Source organism: Macrobrachium nipponense, chromosome 23, assembly GCF_015104395.2.
Source record: "Macrobrachium nipponense isolate FS-2020 chromosome 23, ASM1510439v2, whole genome shotgun sequence".
In the NCBI taxonomy this organism is placed as follows: Eukaryota; Metazoa; Arthropoda; class Malacostraca; order Decapoda; family Palaemonidae; genus Macrobrachium; species Macrobrachium nipponense.
The window spans coordinates 30211472-30225659 of record NC_061090.1 but is presented as its reverse complement, the minus strand read 5'-3'; the positions used below and the strand labels follow the sequence as shown (position 1 = coordinate 30225659).

At 38.4% G+C, this 14188-nt stretch overlaps 1 protein-coding gene across 1 annotated transcript; it reads left to right on the top strand.

Annotated features, from left to right (window-relative positions):
* The first annotated feature begins 258 nt into the window (after nucleotides 1-258).
* LOC135197497 (transcription factor che-1-like) lies at nucleotides 259-624 on the top strand. Its single transcript, XM_064224564.1, has one exon. The coding sequence runs from the start codon at nucleotides 259-261 to the stop codon at nucleotides 622-624; it is 366 nt and encodes a 121-aa protein (XP_064080634.1).
* Nucleotides 625-14188: the final 13564 nt, after the last annotated feature.

The window sequence follows — 14188 nt, the reverse complement described above, 5'->3', positions numbered from 1 at the left end:
GTCAACGAGTATCGAATGTCCTGCCGATCGGATATTGACGGATAATATTATCGTATCTCTTTCGAAGACGAGATGTCCGGCGAACGAAGAAACTCGATGAAACTGAGGAGAAGGAAGACAGAAGACCCCAATTCTCGCAGATCAGAGAGGAAGAAGAGCAGAGATAATTCAGCGAGAGAAGAAGAAGAAGGGGAAGAAGAAGAAGAAGAAGAAGAAGAATATATATGACCCTCACTTACTCGAAGAATAGCAGCCTTGATGGAACTCTCTGCAGCTCCTAGGTCATCGCAGGATCTCCCTCGGAAGGGGAAGGTGGAAGGACGTCCACCATCTCCTCGCCAGCAGAAGCCGAAGGGTCCACTAGCAGCGCCCTTCCGCTGCAAGATCTGCAAGGAAGGGTTCCCCACGGAGAAGAAGATGCTGATCCACAAGTCCGTCCACTTCAGGGAGGTTCCTTTCGTCTGCCTCAACTGCTTCAGGACCTTCGACGATTTCGACGTCCTCCAAGATCACACGGCGTCCCACAGGGTCTTCCACTGCGCCAGCTGTCCCTCCGTGTTCCCGGATCACCTCTCCCTCAGGAAGCACCTGCTGATGCATCCCGTCGGGTCGATCGTGTCCTGATGGAGCAGAAAATTGATGTGATTTCCATTCAGTGATTTATATATTTTTTAATGTATTTTTTAATGCTTCCTTTCATTGTGATAGTTTTGTTTTTTTGTATTATACTATAAAGGAATAGTTGTTTAGTACTTTGCCTTTATTTTTATAACACTCATTCATTGGAGGGCGGTGAGTAAAGAACTGATGTGAATTCCGTTTTAGAATTTATATATATTTTTTTCAATGTATTTCTGTGATGCTTCGTTTCATTGTGATATTTTGTTTTTTGTTTTTTTAGTATTATACTATAAAGGAAGAGTTGTTTAGTACTTTGCCTTTATTTTTATAACCTTCATTCATTTTATCTTTTTAAAGTATTGCAGTGAAAGTGGTTTTAATTTCTCTTTAAAAGAAGATAACTATTATTGCATTATACATGGAGCTGTGTATTTGCTGTATGGAAAAAATGATAGATTTAGTGCAACAAGGAGCTTTCGATATATTATCCTTAATATTAAATAAAGTTTATTAAAATGATTTCAATGACGTCATCGCTGATGAAATTTAAAAGAAGTTAAAGTTCAAAAATAATAATAAATGTTTGAGGTTCAGATTCTGACACTATCAAGCAATTTCGTCTCAGAAATGGCTGTGATGAAATAACCTTTTTGACTGAATACAAACTAATAATTTAGCTACAAGACAAGAATTCGGGTTAAATTGAAGGCCAAGAATACCTCACAGACCTCCCTCTCTCTCTCTCTCTCTCTCTCTCTCTCTCTCTCTCTCTCTGACACGAGACGTCGCGAAAACATTCAGATGAAAAAATCACTTGGCGACTGGGCAACGTCACTTAGTAGCAGTTTTTCAGAACTGTTTACTGAAACCACCATTTGAAAGATGACAGAATTAAAGGCATTAGAGTCGAAATTAGCGTTTCGAGCCGGAAATGGGCTTCGAAAAGAGAAGCTTTTAGCGCGGAATTAGTTTTGGTAAATTCATAGTGGTTATATATATTTAGTGTGGGTAATTGCCACACCCGCAACAAAACACGCCCCCCCCCCCCCCACACAATATATTGTTACTTCTTCAAAACATGGTCTTGATTCTCCGATGCCATTAAAATGGACTTTGGTGCGCTCCCGACAATTTATCACTTTTTGCAATTCGTCGAATACCGGTCATATAGTTTTTTTTCTGTTTTATTGATAAAAATTCGTAGGAAAATGGGTGATATTTCCTCATTGATGCTGATCAAGTAGATAGAAAATAACTGGTGTTTTTCATTAGGTTACTGAGAGATAGAGTTTCTTTGTGTCTGTTATTTTTTTATCATCTAATGATTTATAGGAGGTCGGTATTAATTTAACTGATATTTAAGTCATAAGAAATAGGTCTTTAGTTTTTTTATTTTTATTTTTCTCATAAAAAAAAAATTATATATTTATTTTTATAAATATGTTGTATATATATATATATATATATATATATATATATATATATTATATATATGTATGTATGTATATATATATATTCGATGTTTTTTGATTGGTTGGCGCCAAAGATACAAGCGGCTCTGTGTCGACAGGGGTCGTTTTAATCTCTTGGGTATTAAGAACTCAATATATATATATTATATATATATATATATATATATCTATATATATATATATATATATGTATATGTGTGTGTGTGTGTGTGTATATAGATATATATATATATATATATATATATATATATCTATATGTATATATATACACACACACACTCACATATATATATATATATATATATATATATATATATATATATATATATATATATATTATTGAGTTCTTAATACCCAAGAGATTAAGGACCCCTGTCGACACAGAGACGCTTGTATCCTTTGGCGCCAACCAATCAAAAAACATCGAATACGTTACAGCTTTTCGTGTCAGTGCAATTTGAATAGCGTTTTTTTTTTTTTTTTTAAATTTTGAAAACGATCATCAAAGTCTTTACGGCACGGAATGAGAGGCAGAGAATTCTCTGGAATGGTTTGAAATTTGATAGAAACGATTTGTTTTTCATATATACATACATATATATATATATATATATATATATTATATATATATATATATATATATATATATATAGATAGACGCTGGGTAATGAAATTTTGTGGTTTTTTATAAATGCTGGATATTTCCCCCTTCTCTATTGTTGTGGAAAGAAATTGCGGCGTTTATTTTATTATTATTATTATTATTATTTCAGTAGATGAAACCCACTCACTTGGAACAGGTACACCAAAGGGTCCATTGACTTGAAATTCAACATTCCATAGATTGTTGATTTCAACCTCCCACCGTTTAAAGAACCCCACCACCCCACCCCGACTCTGCAGCAGTAACTGATCACTATACAGAACCAGGGGAGGGGGGAGGCGCGAACCCGCTACATCTGAGCGTCATACCACGACGCTAGCCACCATACCAGCGGATAAGTATAAAATTTGCAACGTCGATTTTTATATTAAAAGTTTTATATTTTGAGCCGTTTAGAAAGTTCTTCGAATTGATAAAATTACTTAAATTACATTAGATATCTCAAACTCATCACGAATTCCCTATAAATAAATTTTTATCAACAAAACCTAACAACTACTTCAGGTGTTGCAGTCCACAACAGTCGACTGACAACTGGGTGCACAATCCGCTGCTGTGGTTCTGAGTGGCGTAATGGATTTTTAGGGATCGAACCAATATCGTCCCTGCTCGTTCACTTCAGGGATCGAACGCTGGTTATTCAGTTCGTGAGCTCTACGGGCTATACCATTTGTGTCATGAGAGAGAGAGAGAGAGAGAGAGAGAGAGAGAGAGAGAGAGAGAGAAGCTTACTTGAACTTCGAACGGTGGTCATTCAGTATTTGATCTTGACGCTTCACGACCTGCGCCATGAGAGAGAGAGAGAGAGAGAGAGAGAGAGAGAGAGAGAGAGAGAGAGTTTACTTAAACTTTGAAAGCTGGTAATTCACTTTTTGACCTGAATGTACTATCACTTATGGTATGAGAGAGAGAGAGGAGAGAGAGAGAGAGAGAGAGAGAGAGAAAGTTCATAATTTTTCTGTTGATTTTCTAAAGGACGAAAACATTTACACAAAAAAAAAATCAATATAAAATAGTTTTCTGGCGATGAAAAACATTATTCAGTTCACCCAAATAAAAAAAAAAATATACATATATTTGTGATATTGTTTCCCCTGAAAAAGAGTTCGTGATGAATCCCAGATAATTCAATGAAACGGTTGAATTCGCTCGAATGTGATCCCATACGCGCGTCTCATTGTGACCCGTGGACTTTTTTAATCTCTCGTGTGTCTGAGTTGGTGTTTAGCCATCGCAGATAAAGGAATCGCCTTTTTTTTATGTTTTTTTGTCATGAACAGACAATGGCTGTTGTCCCTGCAGTGTTCATAAATTTGAAATATGGTATTGATACGAAACAAGGATTGTATATCAAAAGTTTTGTATTACAAAGTACGGTTTTAGTTGAGTTGTAACGAAAGGAAATTTGTTGCTAAGCGTAAAGTCTAATCGATAAAGATGTATGGTTATAATTTATATATATATATATATATATATATATATATATATATATATATATATATATATATATATATACACTACGATAAAACTCGAACATAGTGACATAGGTACCTTTCTCTCTCTCTCTCTCTCTCTCTCTCTCCATCTCAATCTCAATCCCTCTTTCCCTCCTCTCTCCATCTCCTTTATTGCTTGCTTCTGCTTCCAACCTCCCACCCCCCTCTCCCCCAGATTGTCCAAGTACTGAAACTCACTTCTGCTAAATGACTCTGGCTCAGAAAACCCCCTCTAATCTGGCATACAAATGGACCCATTAAGGTCCAACGCCTCTTCTCTCCTTTGTTTCCGAACTGAGACAATCATTCGGAGCCTCATTTGTAACAAAAGAGTTAAGACGAGTGCGTGCGTCTCTCTCTCTCTCTCTCTCTCTCTCTCTCTCTCATAATCTTGCATTCGTATGCCTGGGAGAACTTACTCTCTCCCATGCATCTGGTCACCTGAGGGAACTCTCTCTCTCTCTCTCTCTCTCTCTCTCTCTCTCTCTCTCTACTAAGTTGGTCAAAATTGTCTTTACCTAACCCCCTCAGTCAGATGGTCCTTAAGCCATCCCTGACTACATGAATCATAAGCAGAGAATTTTAGTTGACAATGTTGAACCACACTAAGTTGCAGTTCATTTTGCATGGAAAGGTGTTCCAGATAAAGCTATACACAAACACACACACACACACACACGCGCGCGCGCGCGCAGACAGGTCAGTTAATCAATGCCCTAGGTGGTAAATAAGGCCGTATGAAAGTCAAGCAATCGAAAACTATTTACTTATGATACAGAGAATTCAAAGACAAAACTCCGAGAAGAAAAACTGCACACACACACAGAAGTGCTTCAGTGGCGTGGGCGGTATGGTGTTGCGTGCCACCTTAGTGGTTGCGAGTTCGATTCTCTGGTATTCCATTGAGTGTGAAAGATGTGTATTTCTGGTGATAGAAGTTCACTCTCGAAAGTCACATTAAACCGTTGGTCCCGTTGCTGAATAACCAAATAAAGATAACCAATAAAAACGCCATACAAATAAATAAATAAATAATAAACACACACACACAAACAAACTGGTCAATTACTAAAAGCCCAGACAAGATCGAAAGCAATTATTTCACAATAGAGAGAGAGAGAGAGACAAAAGAGAATGACCTGAATTACCTTTCCTTTCCCTCTGTCCGTACAGGCGTGACAGTCGGGAAAGTCGTCCTCGAAGGAAGAAGATCCTCTCGTGTGTCATTGAAGTGTTCAGTAGGATTCGACAGTTGATGATCCTCGGACTGATGATGGATGGCTCGAGGACCCTAGTCACTGCGACGCCGATATTGGTTCTGCCCCTCGACTCATCGACCGAACTTGACTGCGGACGGTGAGTTGTTTAACGTTATTCATTTCTGTTCTGAGGACGTATTGATTTGTATTTGCAGGAGGTGAGAAAGAGATGTAGTACAACCCCTCCCACTACTCTCTCTCTCTCTCTCTCTCTCTCTCTCTCTCTCTCTCTGTTTGTTTACTCTCTGTCTTTCTTTCTAATGTCGAACTGAATCAAGTTTATACGGAATTTCTTTCAACAATTGTCTTTCATCCCACTTTCTCTCTCTCTCTCTCTCTCTCTCTCTCTCTCTCTCTCTCTCTCTCTTAAACCTGCCACGATTTCTTTCTTCGTACTAGAGGCTCTTGTGTAACTGACTGACAGACAGCAGAAATGGGATACGACCACTGCTTCTGACACTAAGTCCCCCACGGACAAAGTGGCCTCTTGTTATGTCAAAATGCTTATATATATAACCCCCCAACAGGAACGCCCTACCCCCGCCCCCAGCGCGAGCGCGTCTTGTTATACCGCGAAGACATGACAGTATTAGTGCCGAGAGCTGTCACCGCTAATGGGGTCTGATACTTGTCGAACCGCGTCCATTGAAATTGAATTGGTTTGGAAATATCTTGTGATCGCAAACCTTTAGACGAGACTGGAGATACGAGTATATTTTATACGACACCTATTTGTTAATGATGTATAGGGTGTCCATAAAGTTCCAGTACCATTACAAGTATTTATTGTTAGAAACCATATAACATAGAATAATGCAATTTTGTTTTCAAAATGAATTGTGCTCTGAATGTAAACTTGAGGACATGTAGAACATTCTACAAAAAACTGCATTACTCTGTGTGATATGGTTTCTGAGCAATAAATACTTTCAATGGTACTGGGACTTTATGGACACCCTGTATATAACCACTGTGAATACTGGTCATATACCAAGAATAGTTTTAGGAAATGTTGGGGTTAACGAGAACCTTTTACTAGATCCTCGTCCAGGTCATCAGTTTTCAACTCGCTTCGAGTCTCTTCCAGTCACTGGATCTTTTTCCAGGTCAAAGGATTCGAATTCGTTAGCATTCTTGTTTAGTTCCTTGGAATCAGTTCGTTCTAATTCCAGTACTCCGGAGGCCAGGTCACTGGATTCCTTTCCAGGTCAGAGGATTCGAATTCGTCAGCATTCTTATTTAGGTTCCTTGGAATCCAGTTCGTTCTAATTCCAGTACTCCAGTTCAGCTTGATCTCCTTCCATGTCCCCTGGATACTCCAGTCCAGTAAGCTTCTGCCCCGCCTCTCTGGATTCTCATTCGATGAGGTAATGTTCTGGGTTCCTGGATTCTGATTTAGTTAGAGCCTCTTCCTGATACCAATTACTCTGAGTCCCAGATTCCTAGATTCCATTTAGATTGTCTTCCAGATCCATGGGTTTCAATTCGGTTCTATTCCAGATATATGGATTCCAGTTAGTTTGTGTTCCAGATCCATGGACCTCAATTAATTTGTGTTCCAGATACAAGGACTCCAATTATATTTTGTCCCAGATTCCTGGATTCCAGTGAGATTACCAATTGCAGATCCATGGATTTCCAATAGATTGTATTCCAGATCCTGGGTTCTAAGTAGACTAGTTTCAGATCTGGATTCCAAGGGCAATAAGATTGCCTATTCCATAGATTGTGACAGACGGGTTCCAATTATACTATTTCAGATCCTGGATTCCAATTAGATTGTATTCCAGATCCAGGTTTTCGAAATTAGACTATTTCAGATCCTGGATTCCATAAGAATTGTATTCCAAGATCCAGGGTTCCAGTTATTGACATTCAGATCCTGGATTCCAATTAGATATTTTAGATCCTTGGTTCCTATTAGACTATTTCAGACCCGGATTCCTATTATATTGTGTCCAGATCCATGGATTCTTTTATAGAACCTGGTCCAGATCAGGTTTCCTTCCAATATCCCCTGGATTTCAGTTTGATTTTGCTTCTACAAGTACAGAATTCTTATCTGACTAGAGGGGACTTTGAAGAGGCTGGATCAAAGTCCGATTAGAACCCTTCATGCAACGTAATGTTTCCTCTTATTAATTTCCTAAACACGTTCTTCATTGCCGCAACTAAATAAGAATGAAGGTTTGTCAGGGAAATCCGTAAGCAGTTTTTTTATTAACTAACATAGAACTAACATAGAAATCCCCAAGAAGTTTTTTTTTATTAAATAACTAATATAGAAGTCTAATTCCTGGACAGATATGAGACAGTAGAAGACAAGTTGATCATAGTCTCTCTCTCTCTCTCTCTCTCTCTCTCTCTAAAAGCTCCTCGACGGATATGAGACAGTAGAAGACAAGTTGATCAGAGTCCTTCTCTCTCTCTCTCTCTCGCGTCTCTCTCTCTCTCTCTCTCTCTCTCTCTCAAAAGCGGTGTATATTCATGTCCTTTTAAGCCCAGATATATATGTCCACTCATACTCAGTCTATGAATAAAACATTTCCAGCAGGTGCTGTAACAAATACCTATTTGTGCCAACAATGGCAAGAGGAATGAATCTGCAACGTTTTGACAAGATTTTATGTTTTGCATCTTCTAACAAAAGGCTTCGATTGTAGTGAGCGCAAAATAGCGGCCATTTGTTCCTCTTCGGCAACCCACCTCCTCTCTCTCTCTCTCTCTCTCTCTCTCTCTCTCTTTCTCAGAGATTCCTGAACAACGGCAGGTGAGGGGTGGAATGGGATTGTCTTTAATGTTGTTTTAATAAGCGATATAAGTATCTGATTGTTGGTCGATTGTTATGGGTCATGGCTGGTTGTGGCAAGCTGGAAAAAGAAGAGAATAATATATCTGCCTTCAGTAAACTAATGTTGTTTCATATTTATCTTTAAATAATAGTTGCGGCAGCTAATGGAGTGAGTAACTATAGCACAGTGTTATATAAAAACAAATTGTATATATACTCATATACTCTAGAATTAACGAATTTTTAAGCGAGTTGGAGTTTATATAAATTACGAGAATCTTATAATAGCATATAACAAAAAGCCTCGGCTATAAAAAATGTCTTAGATACCTTGAATTACGTGAAACGTTTTACTCGTTATTAATCATAAGGTTAAAAGGAAAGAATATTAAATCCCAACACTTTTCCTTCTGCCTTTAAAAGAACCCATATGATCCTTGGTTCAAAATACTTTCGTCGTAAAGTTAAAGAGGTGTCCCAGTTCCTGCTCTCTCTCTCTCTCTCTCTCTCTCTCTCTCTCTCTGTATTTAACTGCATGATTGTAAATTATTATAATCGTACATAAGTTTTACATCATTCCTCTCTCTCTCTCTCTCTCTCTCTCTCTCTCTCTATTTGTATTTAACTGCATGATTGTGAAAGTGCGAGAACTAGTTTCTGTTGGAGAATTCCCAGAAACCCCTCTGATATGGTACTGAATTAAGTCTATGAGAGATAGCTTTCATCTCTCTCTCTCTCTCTCTCTCTCTCTCTCTCTCTCTCCCTTTCTTTCTGTGTGCACATCCGTTGCCCTGATAAACCACGCGCGGGAGAATGAACTCTCACTTGTAAATGCAGCCTTGGGTCTCTATGTACTTGGCAAACATTGCCTTGGGGTTGAACGATTACTCACGGCCGCAGCTTTTCTCTCGAGTTGAAGACGTTCCTTTCTCTCTCTCTCTCTGGTGTCATTCGATTTGATTAGAAAGGGCATTTCAATAGTGGACTTTAACAGGGTGTAATTCTGTAATTACAGTTGTATTATCGTTATGTATTGATCATCGATTATTATCTTGCTTATTTATTTTTTCTGTTTATTTGGACTTTTAACAGGGTGTAATTCTGTAATTACAGGTGCATCGTTAAGTAATGATCATCGATTATTATCTTGCTTGTTTATTTTTTCTGTTTATTTGGACTTTTAACAGGGTGTAATTCTGTAATTACAGGTGTATCGATATGTAATTATCTTGCTTATTTTTATTTGTTTTAATGGTCCCTACTTACCATCTTAATATGCCAAGTCATGGTTTATAGGTAATTTGAATGAGCAGCTTTTCTATCCATAGTTGAATTAGAATATACGTATATGAATGATGTATAACTGTTTATGAATTTAAAATGACAGGAAGGTGTCAAGGAATGAGGATTACAAGAGAAAGTCCAATAGTCTTTAAAATTCAGTTTATTTTGTTATGACAAGTTGCAGCTCTTCGTCTTTCGGAAAATATGTTGCATAGTCTCTCTTCAGAACCATATTAGTCTTTCTAATATGTCAAGGAAATTTCCTAGTACATGAATGTATGAAAATGCCTGGCATATATCGCAAGGTTGCCTATTTTTATTAAAAAAGTATATTATGACTTTCAGCATTCGATTGTGAGTACAAGGTGTTTTGCAACTCAAAATTTGTACTGAAGTTCACACATACCAAACCTTAAAATACTGGACATGTAGTTAAGTTGACCTACACTGCCCACCCCCTCCCCCCAAAAATGATAGTCATTTTCAGTCAGAGGACACAGACTCCTCAGCCTCATGTTCAGCGGGATGATTGAAGAGGTGCATCCGAAGGGCTCTGTGGTCCCTGTACTCTGCCCCGCAGAAGGCGCACGGGTAAACCTTGTGGGTCTTCACGTGCAGCTGAAGGTCGCAAACGTTGTCGAATCTCTTGAAGCAGGTGAGGCACGAGAAGACAGTGTCCTCGTCGGCCATTCTAGGGGGCGGACGTTTCTGGGGGCAGCAGCCCTCGTCCTCCTCCGAGGAAGGGGGCGAAGGCGACTTCCTCGCTCCAGACGTCTTCAGCTCGGTCGACTCTCTCGCCTTCTTGTCGTCGCTGTTGCCGTTGCTGTTTTTCCTCTTCTTGGCCTTCGAGGCAGAAGTGGGGGGAGGGGTCCAGGTGTGGACCGAAGGAGGTGAGAGACTCTCGGCGGCTGCGTAAAAAGGCAAGGGGGGTTCCCCCCCACCCGTCTGGAATGGTTGTCTGGGTGGATCTTGGCTGCCCTGACTGTCTGCCGCGTCTCTCTGAAAATGATGTTCTCTTTGTCCTCGACGGCGTCCTGGAAACGGTAGCGATTCATGTCCATTGTCGGGGGCTCTCCAAGTTCCAGGAGCTTGGTCTTCCTGTAGCGGGTGAACTGATAGAGGAGATCTCCTCGTCTCGCCTGTCCAATTACAGGGAGATATTGGATCAACTATACAAGTGTTCGCTGACCAAAAAATATCCTGTACCCAATATCCTGAGAGACCTAGATCCTTCCGTATAGCAAGTAGAGGGATAGGAAATCTTGTCTTTTGGTGTCAGAAGAAGAAGTCTGCTGCTGTCTGGTGATCGCGGCCTAAGTGATATTGACCAACAAAGACGCTGAGCACGATACCGTTCTTTGGTACAGCTGAGTAGCCCCTTGTTCGTCTATTCAGCTGTTCCCGGGTTAAGAGCTATTCAAACCCTCGGAACTCTTTGCTTTGATGGAAAAAAAGTCTTGTAGTAGTAGTTTCCAAGTTCCAATACAATTGTTAGGAATATTGCGTCGTCGCAGAACCGTATAATCAGCGAAAGTTATTTCCATCTATTATTATGCATAAATGCTAAGATTGCTGTTGTTATGTATAAATGCTTAGGATTGCTATGTATAAGTGCAAAGGATTACTATGCACAAATGTTAAGGATTGCTATGTATAAGTGCAAAGGATTACTATGCACACATGTTAAGGATTTCTATGTATAAGTGCTAAGGATGGTTATGCATGAATGCTAAAGATTGCTATGCTATGTATGAGTGCTAAGGATTGCTGCGTATAAGTGCTAAGGAATTGCTATGTATGACCTCATTGGTCGCTTGTGGCCTGAATTATATATTCAGTTCAATTCATCAAAATTGAAATGGCCTGCATTATACAATCAGTTCAATTCATAAAAATTAAAATGGCCTGAATTATATATTCAGTTTCAATCCATAGAAATTAAATATGCTGTGTATGACAAAGCAAGAGATTATTAACCAGCTGTCTCACGATAAACTTAGCCCATTTCAAATGGCTTAATTCATCGGCAACGCGACACTTTGAATAATTGCAGATTAAGCCAAACTTCCCGAAGCCTTCGAGTCAATGGTCGAGTCAATGGACTTACAACAGTTTTCCTGCCCATTAGTCTGTAATTGCAGGTAATGGGGCGAACAATGGAGAATAATTGCAGCCTTCCGGCTAATGGAGCAGAAAACACGGCCTGATCGTCATGGATTCGAGCGTCATTTGTTGCTGGATTGATCTAGTAGGTTGAGGTGCGGGAGTTTAGCTTTATACTCTCTCTCTCTCTCTCTCTCTCTCTCTCTCTCTCTCTCTCTCTCTCTCTCTATATATATATATATATATATATATATATATATATATATTATATATATATATATATATATATATATATATATATATAGAGAGAGAGAGAGAGAGAGAGAGAGAGAGAGAGAGCCTGGTCGAAAATATTTGCCGCGTTTCAATTTAAACAGTAATTTGAAGACAAAGCGAAAAAGATGAACAGTTCTGTAACTTTGTTCGTATGTTTATCACGTTTTGACCTTTTTCGTGATTTAAAATAAATATATATATATATATATATATATATATATATATATATAATATATATATAACTTAAATTATTAACCTGTTTTGATGTGTCTTTGCATTATCATATCTAAGTTGAACCTCGGTGTGTGGAACATTCTCTCTCTCTCTCTCTCTCTCTCTCTCTCTCTCTCTCTCCTCTCTCTCTTCCTCTCTCTCTCCCCTTGATTTAGAGCTGTCATCCCTGATAAACGAGGACACGAAATGAAAAATAATAACCCCATAGAAACTCAGACCTCTACATCTTCCTCGCAAAAGAATCCTTCCTAGGATGCAATCAGGGAAACCAGAGTCCTATAATTACAAACGACCTCCGATTCATTAGCGGATTAATTAGGGTCTCAAAGAGTTCCCTAATGAGCCCCCATGATGCTGTGGGAGGCTTCAGGTAAACTCATCATTAACAAGAGGAGACGATTCGTCATTTCAGATGAGGTCCTTCATCACCTGCGAGATGATGGTGGTGGTTTTCGAGCGCCACGAGATGTGTTCTATAGGAGAGGTAATCGATGTTACTACCATTTTTGGGTTGTTGTGGATTGTGGTTTGTCTTTGCGCTCGTTTAACGGTTTAAACTTTTAAGTTAGGATGATTTTTTGATGAGTGATGTTTTAGTAATGAAGCAGATTATAAAAAAAAACAATGAAAAGAACCAGAAGCAGGAAAACACTTCAAAAACAAAATAAAAAAAGAAAGAAAAATAGAAGCAGAAAAACATAAAAAATCAAGAAAAGAACCAGAACAGAACCAAAGGAAAACACACAAAGACACAAAATAAAACAAGAGAAGAACCAAGAAGCAAGAAAAACCACTTAAAAATCAAGAGAACAGAAGCAGAAAAAACACTTCAAAAAACAAGAAAAGAACCAGAAGCAGAAAAACACTTAAAAAACAAGAAAAGAACCAGAGGCAGAAAATCACTTAAATAAAACAAGAAAAGAACCAGAAACAGAAAAACACTTCAAAAAGAACCAGAAGCAGAAAAACACTTAAAAAACAAGAAAAGAACCAGAAGCAGAAAAACACTTCAAAAAAAGAAGAAAAGAACCAGAAGCAGAAAAACACTTCAAAAAAATAAAAAAGAAGAAAAGAACCAGAAGCAGAAAAAACACTTAAAAAAAAGAAGAAAAGAACCAGAAGCAGAAAAACACTTCAAAAAAAGAAGAAGAAAAGAACCAGAAGCAGAAAAACTCTTGAAAAAACAAAGCACAAGAAAAGAACCAGCAGCAGAAAAACACTTAAAAAAAATACAGAACCAGAAAAAAAGGAAAAACAACCAGTTGCCGAAAAAAACTTTCAAAAAAGAAAAACCCAGAAGCAGAACAGCACTTCTAAAACCTGGCAGATGATTGGAGGAAATCATAACTGAATTGACCAATCAGAATATCACCGATTTTCGCAGCGTTAATCTGGGAAGAGGTAATATCGTCCACTGCTCCTATAGGGGAAGATTTACTTACCTGCTAATAACTGAATTAAAAAATGTACATTTGGATAACCTGTATACCTCCTCTAGAGTTGACGTGACCACACAATGATGAAATCCCACCTTGATTCTCTCGCCGTGATTTGGGGCGTTCACCCTTTCAGACTCCCCCCCACCCCCACCCCCCACGATCTTTTGCAATCCCACCCTACCTTCCATTCTCCAATTGATTTCTGTTGTGCCACTTTTATCGGATTTTCTTTCATTTCCATTTTGGAAAGTGGTTGTTTCAGCACCGTTCGTTTTTTTTTATTTTTTTTTTTTCGTCTGCCATAGAAGAATAATATGTTTTTTATTTTTTATTTTATTTTTTTATTTTTCGTCCTGGATTGTAAATTTTGTTGCAAATTTGAGTTGATGGTAATTTTTCTCCTGATATAGTCCTGTTTTCTGGTATCACCTCTCTCTCTCTCTCTCTCTCTCTCTCTTCTCTCTCTCTCTCTCTCTCTAGAGAGAGAAAAAAAGATAAATCTCGTTTTGGAAGTTGTTTGTGGGCAATGTTTTGCATTAGTAATTATTA